This window comes from Pelmatolapia mariae, linkage group LG7 (genome assembly GCF_036321145.2).
Source record: "Pelmatolapia mariae isolate MD_Pm_ZW linkage group LG7, Pm_UMD_F_2, whole genome shotgun sequence".
NCBI lineage: Eukaryota > Metazoa > Chordata > Actinopteri > Cichliformes > Cichlidae > Pelmatolapia > Pelmatolapia mariae.
In genome coordinates, this window is record NC_086233.1 from 50547675 (window position 1) to 50570819 (window position 23145).

General features: G+C 41.0%; 1 protein-coding gene across 1 annotated transcript in view; it reads left to right on the forward strand.

Annotated features, from left to right (window-relative positions):
* Positions 1 to 408: 408 nt before the first annotated feature.
* LOC134631814 (mucin-2-like) overlaps positions 409 to 23145 on the forward strand; it is a 35947-nt gene continuing 13210 nt past the window's right edge. The window contains exons 1-26 of the mRNA XM_063480369.1: positions 409 to 484; positions 626 to 881; positions 2768 to 2882; positions 3159 to 3249; positions 3336 to 3469; positions 3566 to 3782; positions 4000 to 4125; positions 4217 to 4331; positions 4417 to 4567; positions 4688 to 4801; positions 4882 to 4951; positions 5056 to 5193; positions 6032 to 6196; positions 9261 to 9355; positions 9439 to 9565; positions 9673 to 9928; positions 10063 to 10115; positions 10216 to 10319; positions 10500 to 10651; positions 10774 to 10912; positions 11388 to 11498; positions 11607 to 11786; positions 12056 to 12295; positions 12382 to 12538; positions 15485 to 15613; positions 15712 to 22975. Coding sequence (XP_063336439.1) covers positions 409 to 484; positions 626 to 881; positions 2768 to 2882; positions 3159 to 3249; positions 3336 to 3469; positions 3566 to 3782; positions 4000 to 4125; positions 4217 to 4331; positions 4417 to 4567; positions 4688 to 4801; positions 4882 to 4951; positions 5056 to 5193; positions 6032 to 6196; positions 9261 to 9355; positions 9439 to 9565; positions 9673 to 9928; positions 10063 to 10115; positions 10216 to 10319; positions 10500 to 10651; positions 10774 to 10912; positions 11388 to 11498; positions 11607 to 11786; positions 12056 to 12295; positions 12382 to 12538; positions 15485 to 15613; positions 15712 to 22975 — 10775 coding nt within the window. The remainder of the gene's footprint in view (positions 485 to 625; positions 882 to 2767; positions 2883 to 3158; positions 3250 to 3335; positions 3470 to 3565; positions 3783 to 3999; positions 4126 to 4216; positions 4332 to 4416; positions 4568 to 4687; positions 4802 to 4881; positions 4952 to 5055; positions 5194 to 6031; positions 6197 to 9260; positions 9356 to 9438; positions 9566 to 9672; positions 9929 to 10062; positions 10116 to 10215; positions 10320 to 10499; positions 10652 to 10773; positions 10913 to 11387; positions 11499 to 11606; positions 11787 to 12055; positions 12296 to 12381; positions 12539 to 15484; positions 15614 to 15711; positions 22976 to 23145) is intronic.

The window sequence follows — 23145 nt, forward strand, 5'->3', positions numbered from 1 at the left end:
TGTAAGAAATCTTACATCCCAGTGTCTCATTTTCCCCTTTTCATTTCTATTTTTAATAAATTATAATTATTGGGTTCTTATGAAACAATAGATTTAGAACAGAGGAGCATGCTGTCAATAAAACTGTTTCATTGCTGCCTCTGCTGTCTTGAAATGAAGATATTTAACTGAAGTGCAAACATACTTGTTCAATCAAGAGGAAGGATGTAATAATAAGTTATAAGGGAATTGTGAAGGGCGTTGGACAGCCATCCAGCACATGTTTTCCACGAATGGCAATAAATCTTCATGTCTTACTCAGAAAGAAGGTGTGAGGGGGAAAAAAGAGTCCAATCTCAGTATAAAAGGTTGTCAAGAACCACTCTCTACATTACCCACTCAGGGAACAGCAAGTCCACAGTGGCAACAATGAGGGGGAGTTCGGTGGGGTTGTGTTTCCTTGCTTTGACTATAGCCCATGTCACTGAGATCCAAGCTGGACTGGGTAAGGCTCAAATAATTATGGTCTGCTTTTAAACCTCGATTATTTAAATAGATTTTTCTGCTTCAATAATGCATATATGAACACAACATTTATAATACTTCTACCAGTATTCAGCTTTTATTTATGTGAATGTTTTTCCAGTCCGCAACCATGTGAGCAGCATCTGTAGCACATGGGGCAGGGAGCACTTCAAGACGTTCGATGGTGATGTGTACCAGTTTCCTGGCATGTGTGAATACAACCTGGTCTCCGACTGCCATGACACCTTCCCGGAGTTCTCTGTGCACATGAAGAGAAAGGAAATCGATGGAAACCCGACAGTCAGTTATGTGGTGGTCACCATCAGCGATTTTGCATTTCACCTCAGCAAGGATGTGGTCACTGTGAACGACCTGCCGTAAGTAAAAAAAAAAAAAAGCAACTCTGATATAATTATGATGACTATGATAATCTTTTATCTCAGATATATAAAACCAATATATACACACATTCCTAATGACATGAATTAACCACTAAATCATCAAGTCTGAAATGTAGTAGGAAGAAATATCCACATGCTTAATAATCTCTGATTCATTGATTCATTGATTGATTGATTGATTCACCATGTTCATCATTACCCACACATCCCCTCAGCACTTGTATACACTCAAAAACAACCACATTAAAATAACATCATTATATATATTATCAGTCATCAATTTCATGAATTTCACATTCTTCCAAAGCAGGTTTCAAAAAATTTGTTTGAACTGAATAATGCTTGAACATTGCTGTAGTTCCACTGTAAAACTGTTCCCACACTGTTGTTCGTTTGAGTCTTCAAATTTAACTTTCCCCTCAAGTTATAATCCCCCCACCACTTCCCCTGCCAGTGGCAGACACCCTCAGATATCGGTGCGTTGGTGGTTCTTTGTGTCCGGGGGTGGGCGTCCGGGTACCCACCGGCTCACTCCTTGGTGGCTGCTTGTCGGGGTCTGGGGCTCGCTCGGGCCACTTCGGGGGTGGTGTACCCTCGGCCTCTCGGCCTGGGGCTCGGTCACTCTGGCACAGCTGGCTGCCGGCGGAGCTCACGGGCACGTCACTGCAACCCCCCCTGGCTTCTGCTCCGCAGCTGCTGAGTGACCCCTCATCTGGGGCTCTCCTCAGCTCTTTCTGGGATAGTGGTGTGGCTGCCCCTCTGTTGGTCTTCCTTGGTCTCTTGTTTTCTGGGGGCCTCTGGATGTCTGGAGTTTTGATCTCCTCCATACCTGCTTCATGCCCTGGAGGACTGGGCTGTGGCTCCCCACACCCTCTAGCAGATCATTACATGAAGGAACCTTTTAAAAACAAGCGCGTTCATGCTCACAGGTGTACACACGGGTGCTCACACACACAAACTACACCCTTTTTGGCTCCTACCTCAAAGCACACTGTGCGCTGTCAATCTTACGTGCTGCACAATAATGTTTAATATTTAGTATTTACTGTTATATTCCCATAGATGATCGTGATGTTGTTTATTATGTTGCTCTTTTTTTTCTTCTGCTTGTTTTCTCTTTTTTCTTTCTCAACAGGTGATCCAGGTGATTGATATATGTATTTTTTGTCTGCTTATTTTGTTGGTTTTTGATTTTTGCCCTTTATCCCCGTCCCTCTTCCCCGCTGTTTTTCTTTCCCTTTCTTTCTCCCCTTTCTTTTCCCCAGTCAAGTCTGTCCCGTATTTAACAAGTGAAAATAAACAATAAAAGTTGAATCAAATAGACCATTACAGCAAGGCTGGGATGGTCCATTTGGTAAAGTAAATCCATTGGGCATCTTTCTTCGCCTTTAGACAATAATTCTGATGGCAAAAGAACCAAACGGGACAGGCAAAAAAAAAAAAAAAAAAAGTTATAATACCCTTCTCTCTCCAAAAACATTGTCTGTCATTTTCTTGATAACATATCTGGCTTTATTTATATTTTCTGTGCAGATTTATATTTTATGAGGTCCGTGAATTTAAAGATTTGTTGACTCCAAAAATAAAATGTTAGTGTGGTCGCTGAATCCAGCTTGAATAATGATCCTGGTTGCTTTTTCCTGAAGTTTAGATAATGACTGAATTTAAGTTTTTTTTACATTAACCCAGACTTCCAGACAGTACTTTTAAGTATGGCAATTTAAGTGAACATTTGAAGTACACAGAGTGATTTATAACGCAAAAGACTTAATTCAGTACAGAGATGCTTCTTATATAATGTTAATTATAGATATAAATGAATTATAATTGTTAAAAAGATATTATCTTTCTTCTTTCTTCAGCGTCAAACTTCCACATTACCAGGCCGGAGTACAAGTGGAAAGAAATGCAGTCTACATCAAGCTCCAGTCCAAAGTTGGCATCATTGTCATGTGGAACCTTGATGATGCAGTCATGGTAAATCCTTAAAACAGACAGATCCAATAGGGTTTTTTTGTAACACATTTCATTTATTAATGATTAACAGCCCAACCTCCAGAATTGCCGACTACCTGGTTCACTACAACAATAGTTACATTAGTTACTATTGTCCTTGTGTACATGTAAAGTCCTTATATGTGGCAACTTTGATGCATTCATTTAATTTTATTTTGTCATATTATATATTTTTATATCTAAAACATGTCATGTCTGGTTTCTAAAACTTTTTCTAACCTTTACTCCGTGTTTAAGGTGGAAATTGATAATGATTACACTAACTACACTTGTGGACTTTGTGGAGATTTTAACGGTGTTCCAGTTTACAATGAGTTCCTCCTTGATGGTAAAAGCTGTTCATCATTTATTATTTTTAAAATCTTCAATATGCTGGCTATTGCGTGTCCCTACTAATATAATTGTATGCAAAAGGTCGGAAAATCAGCCCCATTGAGTTTGGCAACATACATAAAGTCCATCGTCCAAATGATGATTGTGAGGACCCATATGAAGAGGAAGATGTGTCACAGAAAGCTATGAATGTGCCAGAGTCATGCAAAGAGTTTGTGAGTTTTGTTACCTACTTTAGCCAGGTTTAACGAAAGAGATCTGATGGTTTTTATTTGTATTAAATAATTGTGCACGTGTTTACTGTCTTTTAGCAAAACACGTGTGAAGAGATGCTGCATGCAGAAACCTGGAGCTCCTGCACCAAACTGATTGACCCTGAGCCTTACATTCAGGCCTGTGTGCAGGACATGTGTGGCTGTACCAACCATTCAGATGACTTTTGTGTCTGCAGCACACTCTCTGAGTTCTCTCGACAGTGTTCCCATGCAGGAGGGGAGCCTCCCAACTGGAGGACTTCTGAGTTCTGTGGTAAAATTTTGTTTTCTCTTTCTGTTTGGCTTTTATTTTTGTATTTTATATATTAAGGGGTAGAGAGAGTATCGAAACACTGAAATATATATCAAAATTTGGGAAATGTCAGAAGTAAAATAAGTAAACAAAAAAATCTGCTGTTCTAACACGCAAATGAAAAACTTCAACAAGTTGATGTTTAAACACTTTGAGTAAATTCCTACTTCCTTCGCAGCCAAACATTGCCCATTCAACATGGTTTATGAAGAGAGTGGATCCCCTTGTGTGGATACCTGCACGCATCAAAACACAAGCTCATTCTGTGAAGACCACAAAATGGACGGCTGCTTCTGTCCTCCTGGTTAGCGCTCATGTCAAATTTCTTTCTACACACCTGTTAAAACTTCCCTTTTCATGGGACTTTGTCATCAAATGCCAACTTTATGTTTCAGGAACCGTGTTCGATGACATTTCCATGAGGGGGTGTATTGCTCAGTCTGAATGCCAGTGCAAGCATGGAAAAATCTATGAATCTGGTGAAGTTTACAGACAGGAGCGAGAGGAATGGTAATGTTCATAATGCTACCAGGATGTAATTTTTTACAATGTGTTCATATATTTTGATATCTTAATGAATTTGTTTGTTTTTCAGCACGTGTTTTGAGGGTAGATGGGCTTGTGAAAGTCTTTCAACACCTTCTACATGTGCGGTTGAAGAAGGTTCACATGTAACCACCTTTGATGGGAAAGACTTCACCTTCCACGGAGACTGTTACTACACCCTGGCCAAGGTGAAAAGAAAGGTAAATGAGCCTTAGCTTTGTACAGTCAAATTTTAGACAATACTGTGTTGGGCACATGTAAGGTAAAAATAATGGATTAGGCTAATTTGTGTACTTGTTCTCACATTATGTATATTCCAGGATGATGCAAGCCCTAAGTTTACCATCCTGGTCCAACTGGTACCATGTACACACGAAGAGTATGACACTTGTCTGAAGACCATCAAAATCCTGCTGAACAATGACAGAAACAATGTGAGTTCAATACTGGGCTCATGCTTTAAATAGATACTGACAGCTGCAACACCCTAATGATCAATTCTGTTTTTATTCAGGTGTTAACATTCACTGCTGATGGCACAGTAAAGCAGAATATGCAGAGTATCAATTTGCCGTACTTCTCAGGTTGGTCAGAAAATAAGGAACTTTCGATTTAAGATGTTACTTTCATTTATGCTGAGACGTAAGAGGTTAGCCAAACTGATTTTTGTGTTTCTCTTTATTCACAGCGGATATCAGTATATTCCATGCTTCGTCCTTTCACATCATCCTCCAGACCAGTTTTGGTTTGCAAATTCAGATCCAACATGTGCCCCTCATGCAAGTTTATGTCAGCCTGGAGCAGAGCTACAAGGAAAAGACACGTGGTAAGTTTTACATTAGTCTTAAATCATTATATCATGAGGACTAATATGCATTTATTAAATAACTATTTACTGCAAGACTTAAAGAATGTTGTCTGTTGAAGATGATTATAGTAATTTTGATGTATCTGTGTATTTCGAAACAACCTTTGCCATTTGCAGCTTAAACAAATTAAACACCAGCAGATTATATTGACTTCAGTGATAATATGTTTTTCTTAAAAAGTTAAACACTTTAAATACTTTTTTTCGATGCTGGATGATTAGGGATGTGCTTTAAAACTAGTTTTGGCTAAAAGGGTGAAATAAATGGCCTCACTCTTAGAGTTACGGCGAGAAATTTAGAAATAATGAGGGCACTCGTAGTAGAGTGTTAGCTTCTTCAGATGAAAAGGAACCAGCTAAGATGGTGTGGGCAGCTAACTGGTATGCCAAAATGAGAAGGTTATCTGGAAGGTTCAGCGCGGCCACGTCCAGACGCCTTCCTGACTGCTCTGCTCCGACTATGCACCTTTTTAGTTTTTTACTTATTTTTGCTCTGGTTTACATTCCTCTAAATCCTCTAGTTTTATAGTCTACGGTTACATTTCACTGTGTGTTATACTTGTATAACTATGCATGTGACGGATAAAGAACCTTGAACCTTGAACCTTGAAAGCAGACACTGAAGTAGCCACAGAACATAACAGAGAAATTTTGTTTTATGTGACCTAGGATGATCTCAGGATTGTCCCACTCTGAATACCACCCAACAAGCAAGCCATTAAAAATTATTTGGTTTCATACATTTATTTAATTTGTATTTCATGATCATTTCTTCATTAAAAATCTGTATTTTTAGGGTTATGTGGGAACTACAACATGGTCCTGTCTGATGACATGAACACTCGTCAGGGAATTGTGGAGGGAAACGCAGCAGCTTTTAGTAACTCCTGGAAGGCTAGCCATATATGCCAAGACAGAGAAGAAAGACTCGATGACCCTTGTTCTTTCAGCGTGGAAAATGGTAAACTGGAAAGTTTTCGTTGGTCCATCAAGTTTTATTTCTTATTTCTTATTTTATTGTCAAAGTTTATTTTCTTCTTAACTCCACTTATTTTTTTAGTGGAGTTAGGATAATTAGTAATTCTAAATTGCCCATAGGTGCCAATGTGAGAGCGAATGGTTGTCTGTCTCTATGTGTTAGCCTTGTGACAGACTGGCAACGTGTCCAGGGTATACCCTGCTTCTTGCCATAAGACGGCTGGGATAGGCTACAGCCCCCCCGCGACCCTGACAAGTATAAATGGAAGAGAATGGATGGATGGATGGATGGATGGATGGATGGATGGATGGAAGTTTATTTCTTTAATTGCTATCATTTGCTTGAAACTGATTTTCCAGGTTCTAAATGCAACATATTTGAACAAGGTCTTGATGCATTCTCAATCATCCAGAAAAGTAAATCTCCAAAAAGTTGATTCTGTTCATCTGGACGTAGCGTTTTGTGGGAGAAACGTTTCGTCACTCATCCAAGTGACTTCTTCAGTCTCAGCTGACTGCAGATTTCCCCAATCTTATAAACAGTACATTTGCATAATGGCTGAAACCAGCCCACTGAAGGAACAATGGGCTGGGAGGTCAGTTCCTTAATCTTAATTATGCAAATTCTCATGACCATTGATCAACAACCACTGACCAAAACCCACTGATCAAAGACCACTGATCAATGGCCATGAGTACCATTCACAGAGAGTTGGGGAATGGCTGCAATCACAGCATTGTAAGATGGCGAAAGATGTAAAGAAGAATTTGTCTGACAGACAGCTCACCCAAACAGAGAAAAACATCCTTGCTAAAGGGCTGAATTTTGCTGTCACACAGAGACAAATCCCGCTAGTGGAGCTGATCACAGCCACAGAAACAGCAATTTGTAACAACAATATTGCAGAAGTGGAAGCAGAGCAACTATGGACGAAAGTTTCGGCCTGTCTCAGCAATGCAAAGCCCCCAGCATCCAACATCACCATGGAGGAGAGGAAGGCACTCACATCACTTAGTGATGACAACAACATTATCATCCTTCCGGCAGACAAGGGTAGGTGCACAGTATTGCTAAACCAGAAAGACTATCATGAGAAAATTTTGTCACTACTCAGTGATGAAAATACTTATGAGCCCCTGAAACGAGACCCAGGAAGTGGCTACAGGAAGAGGGTGATAGACTGTCTGAAGCAGTTAGAACAAGACAAGGCTATTGACTGGACCTCATACCACAGGCTATACCCAGGGGAGTCTACACCAAGTCTGTATGGTTTACCAAAAATACATAAACAGGGTGCACCTTTAAGACCGATTGTCTGCATGATCAACTCTGTCACCTATAACATCTCCAAGTCTCTGGCTTCGATCCTCAACCCATTGGTAGGCAGGTCTGAACACTACATCCAGAACACTCTGGATTTTGTTGAGAAGGTGAGAGATGTCATTATGGAGGCAGATGAAACCATGGCCTCGTACGACGTTACATCTCTCTTCACTTGCATCCCAGTCACGGAAGCGTTGGAGGTAGTCCGTAAGAGATTACAGGATGACACCAACCTCAGCAACAGGACCACTCTCAGCATCGACCAAGTGTGTTTGCTTTTGTAACTGTGTCTTCATTCCACCTACTTCACATACAAGGGTCAGTTCTACAGGCAGAAACATGGGTGTGCCATGGGCTCTCCAGTTTCACCCATCGTGGCCAATTTGTACATGGAAGAAGTGGAAAAGAGGGCTTTGCTATCCTACCCTGGAACACCACCAAGCCATTGGTTCAGATATGTGGATGACACCTGGGTAAAAATCAAATCTCAGGACGTACCACAATTCACGGATCACATTAACTCGGTGGACCGACACATCAAATTCACCAGGGAGGATATGAAAAGTGGCAGGTTAGCCTTCTTAGACTGTGAGATTTCCATCAGTAATGGGGGACATCTAAAAGCTGACGTGTACCGTAAACCTGTGCATACGGATCAGTATTTAAGGTTTGTCTCTCATCATCCACTGGAGCACAAACTGGGTGTCATTAGGACGCTACAACACAGAGCGAACACCATCCCCACTGACACAGCGGCCAGGGAGGCAGAAGAACGGCACATCAAGAAGGCCCTGAGTAAATGTGGTTATCCCAGCTGGACTTTTGTCAAAGCTGGAAAGACACCTAAAGAAAGCTCCAGCCGATCCAGGAGAGAAGGACAACCGCTGCCCAAGCGAAAACCTATAGTGATCCCGTATGTGTCAGGAGTATCGGAGCAGTTGAGACGCATTTTTTCTAAACACCGGGTCTCTGTGGCTTTTAAACCCCAAAACACGCTGCGCCAAAAACTGGTCCACCCCAAGGATCGGGTCGCCCCACACAAACAGAGTAACATAGTGTACGCTGTTAAGTGCCAGGAGGATTGCCAGGATTTATACATCGGGGAAACCAAACAACCTCTGGCGAAGCATTTGGCACAACACAGAAGAGCTACCTCGTCAGGCCAGGACTCTGCAGTCTATTCACACCTACAGGCCAGTGGACACTCTTTCAAGGATGAGGATGTACACATCTTGGACAGGGAGGAACGCTGGTTTGAGCGTTGAGTCAAGGAGGCCATTTACGTGAAAAGGGAAAGACCATCTCTGAATCGAGGAGGGGGCCTAAGGGTACATCTTTCGCCATCTTACAATGCTGTGATTGCAGCCATTCCCCAACTCTCTGTGAATGGTACTCATGGCCATTGATCAGTGGTCTTTGATCAGTGGGTTTTGGTCAGTGGTTGTTGATCAATGGTCATGAGAATTTGCATAATTAAGATTAAGGAACTGACCTCCCAGCCCATTGTTCCTTCAGTGGGCTGGTTTCAGCCATTATGCAAATGTACTGTTTATAAGATTGGGGAAATCTGCAGTCAGCTGAGACTGAAGAAGTCACTGGATGAGTGACGAAACGTTTCTCCCACAAAACGCTACGTCCAGATGAACAGAATCAACTTTTTGGAGATATTTGAACAAGCAAGAAATATAAACAAGAAATTAAATTTTTACTCATCTACTTGTAGAAAAGTATGCCAATCACTGGTGCAGCTTACTACGGCAGCCAAATAGTACCTTTGCAGAGTGCCATTCTGTGGTGGATCCTGAGATTTACTACAAGGTACAACAAAACCTCTCTGTGTGTCTTTAACTAAATACGGTGGGACTGTAATACATTAAAAATGTGTTCAATGTTTTCTACAGCGATGTATTTATGCTAGCTGTAACTGTGAGAAGAGCGAGGACTGCCTGTGTGCTGTTTTCTCCTCCTATGCCAGAGCTTGTGCATCAAAGGGAGTGTTCTTGACAGACTGGAGAGAGAATGTGTGCGGTAAGGGTATCTGAAACAGCTCAGTAATGAAGTTTGATGAGCATGTTCTCTTTTATTAGTTAGTCCAAAACTATGAAGTAATCACTGTCATATTTTTTGTAAAACAGACAAATACACCAAGAACTGCCCAGAATCTCAGACCTTCTCTTACAAACATCAGAGATGCCAGCTGACTTGCAGATCTTTGAGCTTAAAGCAGCAGAGCTGCACCTCTGATTTCTTGCCTGTGGATGGCTGTTCCTGCACTGAGGGTCACTACCTAGATGACAATGGCATCTGTGTCCCAGTGGCAAATTGTCCCTGTTACCATAATGAAGTCTATGTTAAGTCAGGCAAGTCCATCACCATCAACAACGAGCGCTGGTGAGTCACTTCAGGATTTCAAATGAAAAAACCTAAATTAAGGATTAAGCATGACTGTAATACATGTAGTATGATGGATTAACACAAACTTGGATTTTTGTGTTGCACTTTTATATTTTGGTCCCTTTTTCTAGTGTATGCACTAATGGAGTTCTTCATTGCCATTCTGGGAGAACCCGCATGTCAAGTCAGTTTTTTTTCTTCTTTTTTCTTCAATGCAAGCATTTTGTTAAAACAATATACAGTATATTAAAGCAATTTTTCTTTTTCCCCTACAGTTTCTACAGCTTGCGCTTCTCCTAAAGAATACTTCAACTGCTCCACTGCAAGCGCAGGAGTTGTTGGAGTGCAGTGTGTTCAAACTTGTTTAAATCTGGACAATGATGATTGTGTGAGTTGTTTTTGATGCTGTGCTTTAGCTGACCTCTCAGTCGCCAAAACAGAATCTATTATATATTATTTAATCTTATACGCATACACTCAGTAGTAGACAGTTTTGTATGACAATTTTTAACAGTGTCTGAAATTTTTTATTTTATTTTTTATCAATGTGGTCTTTCTATCCTCCCAGGATGCCACAGAGTGTGAATCTGGTTGTCGGTGTCCCAGTGGCCTCCTTGATGATGGTAAAGGTTTCTGTGTGAAAGAAAGTGACTGTCCATGCAAACATGAAGGCCATCTCTATGTCTCTGGAACACGAATACCTAACCAGTGCAACACCTGGTAGGACCTTGTTTTATTTTCTAATGAATTACTGTAGATTAATAAACAGTATTTGACATATATGGCATGTTTTTTTCACAGTATTAAAATTGTATTGTATTTACTTTTCTTGATACATTTAGTACCTGCCAAAGTGGAAAATGGACATGCACAGAGAAAAAATGTCCAGGAACTTGCATTATTTATGGAAGTGGTCACTACACTACATTTGATCAGAAAAAATATGCATTTCAAGGACAGTGTGGCTATATTGCTGTAAAGGTAAATAATGTATGCCAAAATCATCTGGAGAACAACTGTCACCTGAATTCACCTAGTCATACCCTTGTCCAATGTTTCTCATAAAAATGAACATTGAACAATTAAGAGTAAAGTCTGTCATGTAACTCTAATTTCCATAGTTACAAAAAACAGACACATGCCATTCACACTGTATCTTTTGTTCACCAAATACAATTTCTTGCTTACAACTCTTGGGTGAAATTGCAAGAATATGCCATATATTTTTAAATAATATCAGGATCAGGAATCAGGAAAGTCTTTTGTAAAGATTCCAGATGTGATTAAGAATTACCTACACTGTGACTCCAAAATTCATTACATAAAGATTCAAAGGCAGTTAGTCAATATATAATGCGTAAGTGCATAATATTGATCCGGTTATCATCTACCTTAGCTATAAAAAACATTAAGTTTAACAATTTGTTGTTGTTGTTTTGTTTTTGTTTTTTTACAGAACAACTGTGGCAATGAAACAGTGCACGACAACTTTGGAGTTATCATTGAAAATGTACCTTGTGGATCTACGGGCACCACCTGCTCTAAAAAAGTCAGAATTCAACTGGGGGTAAGATCAGATACAAACACTTTTCTCATGCCAACAACAGTAAATCTAAATAAATATATTTTTAGCATTTTAATTGAACCAAGATAAATTTAATTTCCTTCATTACAGAGAATGGAAATCAAACTATCAAGGGGAAGATTTGAAGAGGATGATCTGGGACATGGGCCTCTGATCAAGTACAGAATAAGGAAGGTTGGCTTGTATGTGGTTATAGAATCTGTCATCGGTGTGGCAGTGATGTGGGATCGCAAAACAGCTGTTCGGATTCTGCTGGAACCAACACACTTTGTGAGTCACAGTGACTGTTACATTAAATTCTTACTCTAAAGTGTTTGATATTTGATATATTAAATGCAGTATACCCCTTTTGTCTCACCACAAACTTCTTGTTTGCAATACCACATACTGAAAAAATACAAAGAATCACTTTTAAAATAGAAAAAAAACTTCTTAAAGGAGCCTAATATATTAATGAAATGTATGGTAAATGTAAATATCTATATTATATTTATCAACATCACACATTGTTCGATTGACTCTTTTGTATGACTATACAGGGAGAGGTGTGTGGCCTGTGTGGAAATTTTGATGGTGATGGACAGAATGACTACACCACCCAGGGTCAGCTGGTGGTGAGCAATCTACTCGAATTTGCAAACAGCTGGAAAGTTTCTAGCTCCTGTCCAGATGCGGAGGAGAACATTGATCCTTGTGCAGTAACCCCCAGTCGACATAAGTGGGCAAAAATGATGTGTAGCATCATAATTGGAGAAACATTTAAAGAATGCCACAGAAAGGTAATGCCAATTTGTAGGATTCCATTTCATGTAATTATGAAACACTTTGCTAAAAAAATCATCATCAAATTTGCACCACTGGACAGGTTAGCCCCATTCCTTTTTATGAAAACTGTGTGAAAGACTCATGTGCCTGCGACACTGGGGGAGACTGTGAATGTTTCTGCACAGCAGTTGCAGTTTATGCTCAGGCTTGCAATGAGCATGATGTTTGCGTTGCATGGAGAACTCCAGAGATCTGTCGTAAGTAACATATTTTTTTATTCAATTTTCCAACTTTTTCTGACACCTGACTTTCTCTTTGAGGCCTTAAATTCTTGTGAGCATAGTGTTAACAACTACAGAAATGTCTGTGTTATGCATCAGTCTGCTCAGGAAATAAACCCCCTTCATTTTTTATATTTTTTATATTGTTATTAATTAATAAGCTTAACTTTTTCTGTGTCAAGCTATGCTCAATAACCAATAACATCCAAACTGGACACCCGTTTTTGTAAGTTTATAAAACATCTGAAACTGAAATCTCTCATTTTAAAAACATATGCAGACCATTAATTAATTAGTGTATGGGATTTAGTGACATCTATCAGTGAGATTGCAGATATGCAGCTGAATCACTAATTTGGAATTATACTGTGTTGATCTTTATAAATAAATGCATGTAATATATGGTTTTTTGGATCATTAAAAAAGCTGATTATGTGTTTAATTGCAAAAGACAATGGATGTAGCAAAGTGATTGTTCCAGAGTTCTACTCTATGGAAAAGGATATACAGTTATAGAGGGATCGTTCTTAGATAACAAAAAGGTTTTTGTATGTAAAAATAAAAGTTAAAGATTATATCATAGCATGGCTTATAGTCTTACAGAGCATACTGTATATAACCCATGCTTTCATTTGTTGTACTGTTTGACATTAAAGCAGATTTTCTCTTCTGTCTCATGCAACAGAAGAATAACCCATTATTAGCAATTATTTTTGTAGGAGAAAAGTGTGAGGGGGCCACTCTCATGTCCAAAATGGCCTTTCATTTTCCATTTGCTCCTGTCTAAATGAGTCAATCTTGATACATTCACAATGAACAAGCACTTGGCAAGCAATAGAGGAAGAGCTTGTTTTTTAAAAAAAAAGGATTATGAAAACAACAGGATTCACCTCACTATATTTTTTTCTAATCATGATATTTTAGTTTTTGATTGTTAAAAGCAACATTTCTTTCTAAAAACACGTTTTCATACTAGAATATTGGGTGTAGGTATTATCATTTTCTGGTTAATAATAATTGCAACAAAATAATATGTGGAAAAAGTAAAATACATCCCACATATTTGAATTCAGAATAAGTAAATACACTATAGATGTAAACACAGATCCAATATATTGCAGACAATATTTTAATCAATGTGTTAGATTTGCATATGGAACACCATTAGTTCAATATAAACTCCATCTATAATATAATGAGGGTCAGTTATAATTAATCTCAATCCCATCTTTTTTTTATCACTTAATGTGCTCCATCATGAAAAGTCTGAAGAATTTCCATAATATACTTAAACTAAGTATTTCTTTCAATCAGCTTATAACATTGTAATGTGAGATGGTCAGTGTTGGGCAAGTTACTTTGAAAAAGTAATTAATTATAGTTACTAGTTACTTCTTCAAAAAAGTAACTGAGTTAGTAACTGAGTTACAATATTCTAAAAGTAATTAATTACTTGAAAAGTAACTATTACATTACTTTAAAAAAAACATGGCCATTTTTAACTACTTTTGATTTTCCCTCCACAGTTCACCTTAAAAATGATTTATTTTGCCTTGTTTGGTATCATTCTTTTCAGCACAACCTCACGTGTCTGAATTTACAGTTATGTTTTGACATACTGTATTAACACAATTGATCTAAAATCAGACAAAAAACATAAAATCAGAGTAGAAAAAGTGATATTTTATACTGTAACAACCAAACATGTTTAATGAATCATATTTCATAACTTTAAATACAAATATAAATTGTCAATTTTAAAATCATATGCACAAGTTTTGCAAACAACAACATTATTTGCATCCATTTACCTTTTACCTTGATTTTTTAAATAACCATTTCAAACTATTTACAGAACAATCAGCTGTTCTACATTCAATAAGATGCCACACAAATTATTTGTGCCCCTCCAAATATTTCTGTCCACTATAAAGGAGAACATCACAGCCTGATACCTGCAGGTCTGACAGCAGCAGGTGTATCACTCCTTTTTCTACCTGGAGACATTAGTTGCCTCATTGTTCTGACACACAACACAAAACTATCCACAACACTACACACTAACTACACAAAACAACACAGTAACTACACACTCTAAACACGCTAAACGTCACAAATCTCTCAAAACTCGCTCTCTCTCTTTTTCTGCTCTCTCTCTCTCTCTCTCTCTCTCTCTCTCTCGCTCTCTCTCGCCGTCACTCCTAAAACTTCCCCTGTTTTTTTGTTGTTTTTGTTACTCTCTGCTTATGCTTATGTCTGCATAAGCAGAGAGTGCTTGCTAGCGCTGTCCTTAGACAGTAAACGTGGAGAAACTATTCAGGAAAAACACGCCTATATATTGTTTATCATGACTGTGGTTTTACGTGGCCTATCAACACAGTTTAAAAACTGGTATATATCACCTTGTTGCTTTGTCTTTAAGTGGTCATGTGATTGGCTTACCACGACTACTTTATTCTTCCTCAGTCAAACAGCAGCACTCATGTGATTGTTTTGCCCCCTTAGCTCCAGGTGTTGTGCTAGACAGTGATCGTGATTACCATCCGCGGGAGCGCGCGAAGCTGCTTAAAGCTGTAGCGTCCAGATTACTTACGTAGTCAGCTACTTCCGTGCAACTAATATAAGATGCGGTGAGCTGAACACAGCTTCAACCGTCTGTTTGTTGAAAAATAGTAACGGACCGCATTTTCTTGTTAGAAACTGTAACGGCGTTGTAACGATAAGAATAGTAATTAGTTAGATTACTCGTTACTGAAAAAGTAACGCCGTTAGTAACACCGTTACTTGTAACGCCGTTATTCCCATCACTGGAGATGGTATAAAGTGGAGTTTACATTCACATTACACATAGAAATTTCACATATTTCAATTAACATTTTAATTGTCTAAATAAATAACATAATTTTTATCCTCTCTTCCTAGCTGTCTATTGTGATTACTATAACGGCCCAACGGAATGCATATGGCACTATAACCCTTGCCACCGTCCATGCTACAACACCTGCCTGAATCCAGAAGGCGTATGTTTCAATCCGATACCCACCCTGGAAGGTAGGAGGTTAAGTCATGTTAGTTTGTATGACATTACATCAGATAAATGTGCCATTCAGAAATGTTGAATAAGGTTTTATTATGTGATTTTTTTACAGGCTGTTATCCTGTATGTCCAGAAGATAAGCCCATATTTGATGAGGAAAACCAAACATGTGTGGATGTATGTCCAGAGCCAAATACACCTACTCCTCCCACGACCACAACTACAATGACACAGCCAACTTCCACAACTACACCTCCTACTACAACAACTACAACTACAAGTACCACAACGACTACGAAAAGTACAACCACAATGTCACTGACTACTTGCATTCCAGAATTCAAATGTGAGTGGTCAGACTGGTATGATGTGGATGATCCTACGGACAAGAGTGACTGGGAAACATACAAAAACATCACAGATACTGGTCTTCAAATATGTAACAATATTGAAGATATTGACTGTAGAGCAGTAAATTACCCTGACAAAACATTTAATGACTTTGTGGCTGAAACTGGCCAAGTTGTTACTTGTCGAAAGGACATTGGTTTAATATGTAAAGTAGAGGACCAGATCAGACCACCAAAAAAGTGTTTTGACTACAAGATCAAATTAAAATGTTGCGATGTGATATGTTCAACCACAACAACGTCTCCTACTAAAACTACCACTACATCTCCAACCACCACCACGACTACAACTACCACTACCACCATGACCTATACTCCAACTACCACCAGATCTTCAACTACAACTACCACTACAACTCAAACTATATCTACCACCACATATCCAACTACAACTACCACCACGACTCCAACTACCACTACCACAACATCTCCAACTACTACCAAGACTCCAACTACCACCACATCCCCAACTACAACGACCACTACGACTCCAACTACTTCTACCACCACATCTACAACTAAAACTACCACCAAATCTACAACTGCCACCACATATCCAACTACCACCACATATCCAACTACCACTACATGTCCAACCACAACTAACACCACATCTCCAACTACTACTACAGAGCCAACTACAACCATATCCCCAACTACTACCATGACTCCAACTACCACCACATCCCCAACTACAACTACAGAGCCAAATTCCACCACATCTCCAACTACAATCACGACTCCAACTACCACCACATCCCCAACTACTACCACATATCCAACCACAACTCCCACTACGACTCCAACTACTACTACAGAGCCAACTACCACCATGTCCCCAACTGCTACCATGACTCCAACTACCACTACATCCCAATCTACAACTACCACTATGACTCCAACTACCACCACATATCCAACAACTACCACTACGACTCCAACTACTTCTACCACCACATCTACAACTACTACTACATATCCAACTACCACCACATCCCCAACTACAACTACCACAATGACTACAACTACCACTACGACAACATCTCCAACTACTACCACGACTCCAACTACCACCACATCCCCAACTACAACTACCACCACATCTCCAACTACAACTACCACTACGACTCCAACTACCACCACATATCCAACCACAACTACCACCACATCTCCAACTACAACTACAGAGCCAACTACCACCATATCTCCAACTACTACCACGACTCAAACTACCACCATATCCCCAACTACAACTACCACTACGACTCCAACTACTTCTACCACCACATCTCCAACTACAACTACTACCACATCTCCAACTACTACTACAGAGCCAACTACCACCACATCCCCAACTGCTACCACGACTCCAACTACCACGACATCCCAAACTACAACTACCACTATGACTCCAACTACCACCACATATCCAACAACAACTACCACTACAACTCCAACTACTTCTACCACCACATCTACAACTACTACTACATATCCAACTACCACCACATCCCCAACTACAACTACCACAATGACTACAACTACCACTACGACAACATCTCCAACTACTACCACGACTCCAACTACCACCACATCCCCAACTACAACTACCACCACATCTCCAACTACAACTACCACTACGACTCCAACTACCACCACATATCCAACCACAACTACCACCACATCTCCAACTACAACTACAGAGCCAACTACCACCATATCTCCAACTACTACCACGACTCAAACTACCACCATATCCCCAACTACACCTACCACTACGACTCCAACTACTTCTACCACCACATCTCCAACTACAACTACTACCACATCTCCAACTACTACTACAGAGCCAACTACCACCACATCCCCAACTGCTACCACGACTCCAACTACCACTACATCCCAAACTACAACTACCACTATGACTCCAACTACCACCACATATCCAACAACAACTACCACTACGACTCCAACTACTTCTACCACCACATCTCCAACTACTACTACAGAGCCAACGACCACCACATCCCCAACTACTACCACATATCCAACGACAACTACCACTACGACTCCAACTACTACTACAGAGCCAACTACCACCATGTCCCCAACTACAACTACAACTACGACTCCAACTACCACCACATATCCAACCACAACTACCACCACATCTCCAACTACAACTACAGAGCCAACTACCACCACATCCCCAACTTCTACCACGACTCCAATTACCACTACCACCACATCTCCAACTACAACTGCCACCACATCTCCAACTACTACTACAGAGTCAACTACCACCACATATCCAACTACTGCCACGACTCCAACTACCACTACAATTCCAACTACCACCACATATCCAACCACAACTACCACCACATCTCCAACTACAACTACAGAGCCAACTACCACCATATCTCCAACTACTACCACGACTCAAACTACCACCATATCCCCAACTACAACTACCACTACGACTCCAACTACTTCTACCACCACATCTCCAACTACAACTACTACCACATCTCCAACTACTACTACAGAGCCAACTACCACCACATCCCCAACTGCTACCACGACTCCAACTACCACTACATCCCAAACTACAACTACCACTATGACTCCAACTACCACCACATATCCAACAACAACTACCACTACGACTCCAACTACTTCTACCACCACATCTCCAACTACTACTACAGAGCCAACGACCACCACATCCCCAACTACTACCACATATCCAACGACAACTACCACTACGACTCCAACTACTACTACAGAGCCAACTACCACCATGTCCCCAACTACAACTACTACTACGACTCCAACTACCACCACATATCCAACCACAACTACCACCACATCTCCAACTACTACTACAGAGCCAACTACCACCACATCCCCAACTTCTACCACGACTCCAATTACCACTACCACCACATCTCCAACTACAACTGCCACCACATCTCCAACTACTACTACAGAGTCAACTACCACCACATATCCAACTACTGCCACGACTCCAACTACCACTACAATTCCAACTACCACCACATATCCAACCACAACTACCACCACATCTCCAACTACAACTACAGAGCCAACTACCACCATATCTCCAACTACTACCACGACTCAAACTACCACCATATCCCCAACTACAACTACCACTACGACTCCAACTACTTCTACCACCACATCTCCAACTACAACTACTACCACATCTCCAACTACTACTACAGAGCCAACTACCACCACATCCCCAACTGCTACCACGACTCCAACTACCACTACATCCCAAACTACAACTACCACTATGACTCCAACTACCACCACATATCCAACAACAACTACCACTACGACTCCAACTACTTCTACCACCACATCTCCAACTACTACTACAGAGCCAACGACCACCACATCCCCAACTACTACCACATATCCAACGACAACTACCACTACGACTCCAACTACTACTACAGAGCCAACTACCACCATGTCCCCAACTACAACTACTACTACGACTCCAACTACCACCACATATCCAACCACAACTACCACCACATCTCCAACTCCAACTACAGAGCCAACTACCACCATATCTCCAACTACTACCACGACTCAAACTACCACCATATCTCCAACTACAACTACCACCACATCTCCAACTCCAACTACAGAGCCAACTACCACCATATCTCCAACTACTACCACGACTCAAACTACCACCATATCCCCAACTACAACTACCACTACGACTCCAACTACTTCTACCACCACATCTCCAACTACAACTACCACCACATCTCCAACTACTACTACAGAGTCAACTTCCACCACATCCCCAAATACTGCCACGACTCCAACTACCACTAGCACCACATCTCCAACTACAACTACTACCGTGACTCCAACTACAAGTACCACAACGACTCCAACTATCACAAGTACAACTCCAATGTCATCAACTACTTTCATTCCAGAATTCAAATGTGAGTGGTCAGACTGGTATGATGTGGATGATCCTACGGACAAAAGTGACTGGGAAACATACAAAAACATCACAGATACTGGTCTTCAAATATGTAACAATATTGAAGATATTGACTGTAGAGCAGTAAATTACCCTGACAAAACATTTAATGACTTTGTGGCTGAAACTGGCCAAGTTGTTACTTGTCGAAAGGACATTGGCTTAATATGTAAAGTAGAGCACCAGATCAGACCACCAAAAAAGTGTTTTGACTACAAGATCAAATTAAAATGTTGTGATGTGATATGTTCAGCCACAACCACGTCTCCTACTAAAACTACCACTACATCTCCAACCACCACCGTGACTCCAACCTCCACTACCACCATGACTCCAACTCCAACTACCACCAGATCTCCAACTACAACTACCACAACGACTCCATCTACTACTACCACCACATCCCCTGCTACAACTACCACAACAACTACAACTACCACAATGACTCCAACTACCACTACGACAACATCTCCAACTACTACCACGACTCCAACTACCACCACATCCCCAACTACAACTACCACAATGACTACAACTACAACTACCACCACGACTACAACTACCACCACATATCCAACTACAACTACCACTACGACTCCAACTACCACCACATATCCAACCACAACTACCACCACATCTCCAACTACAACTACAGAGCCAACTACCACCATATCTCGAACTACTACCACGACTCAAACTACCACCATATCCCCAACTACAACTACCACTACGACTCCAACTACTTCTACCACCACATCTCCAACTACAACTACTACCACATCTCCAACTACTACTACAGAGTCAACTACCACCACATCCCCAACTACTGCCACGACTCCAACTACCACTAGCACCACATCTCCAACTACAACTACCACCACATCTCCAACTACAACTACCGCAACGACTCCATCTACAACTACCACCACATCCCCTACTACAATTACCACAACAACTACAACTACCACCACGACTCCAACTACCACTACGACAACAACTGCAACTACCACTATGACTCCAACTACCACCACATATCCAACAACAACTACCACTAGAACTACAACTACTTCTACCACCACATCCCCAACTACAACTACCACTACGACTCCAACTACTTCTACCACCACATCTACAACTACTACTACATCTCCAACTACCACCATATATCCAACCACAACTACCACCACATCTCCAACTAGTACTACAGAGCCAACGACCACCACATCTCCAACTACAACTACCACAACGACTCCATCTACAACTACCACCACATCCCCTACTACAATTACCACAACAACTACAACTACCACCACGACTCCAACTACCACTACGACAACAACTGCAACTACCACTATGACTCCAACTACCACCACATATCCAACAACAACTACCACTACAACTACAACTACTTCTACCACCACATCCCCAACTACAACTACCACTACGACTCCAACTACTTCTACCACCACATCTACAACTACTACTACATCTCCAACTACCACCACATATCCAACCACTACTACCACCACATCTCCAACTACTACTACAGAGCCAACGACCACCACATCTCCAACTACAACTACCACTATGACTCCAACTACCACCACATATCCAACCACAACTACCACCACATCTCCACCTACAACTACAGAGCCAACTACCACCATATCTCCAACTACTATCACGACTCCAACTACCACCACATCCCTAACTACTACCACGACTCAAACTACCACCATATCCCCAACAACAACTACCACTACAACTACTTCTACCAGCACATCTACAACCACAACTACCACCACATCTCCAACTACTACTACAGAGACAACTACCACCACATCCCCAACTTCTACCACGACTCCAACTACCACTAGCACCACATCTCCAACTACAACTACCACCACATCTCCAACTACTACTACAGAGTCAACTACCACCACATCCCCAACTACTGCCACGACTCCAACTATCACTACAATTCCAACTACCACCACATATCCAACCACAACTACCACCACATCCCCAACTACATCTACTTTGCCAACTTCCACCACATCTTCAACTACAACTACCACCACGACTACATCTACTTCTACCACCACATATCCAACCACAACTACCACCACATCTCCAACTACAACTACAGAGCCAACTACCACCATATCTCCAACTTCTACCACGACTCCAACTACCACTACATCCCCAACTACAACTACAACTACAACTACCACTACGACTCCAACTACTTCTACCACCACATCTCCAACTACAACTACCACCACATCTCCAACTACTACTACAGAGTCAACGACCACCACATCCCCAACTACTGCCACGACATCCCCAACTCCAACTACCACTACAACTCCAACTACCACCACATATCCAACCACAACTACCACCACATCCCCAACTACAACTACTTTGCCAACTTCCACCACATCTTCAACTACAACTACCACCATGACTACAACTACTTCTACCAGCACATCTACAGCCACAACTACCACCACATCTCCAACTACTACTACAGAGCCAACGACCACCACATCCCCAACTACAACTACCACTACGATTCCAACTGCCACCACATATCCAACTACAACTACCTCCACATCTCCAACTACTACTACAGAGCCAACTACCACCACATCTCCAACTACTATCACGACTCCAACTTCCACCACATCTCCAACTACAACTACCACAACGACTCCATCTACAACTACCACCACATCCCCTACTACAAGTACCACAACAACTACAACTACCACCACGACTCCAACTACCACTACGACAACAACTACAACTACCACCACGACTCCAGCTACCACCACATATCCAACTACAACTACCACTACGACTCCAACTACTTCTACCACCACATCTACAACTACTACTACATCTCCAACTACCACCACATATCCAACCACAACTACCACCACATCTCCAACTACTACTACAGAGCCAACGACCACCACATCTCCAACTACAACTACCACTATTACTCCAACTACCACCACATATCCAACCACAACTACGACCACATCTCCACCTACAACTACAGAGCCAACTACCACCATATCTCCAA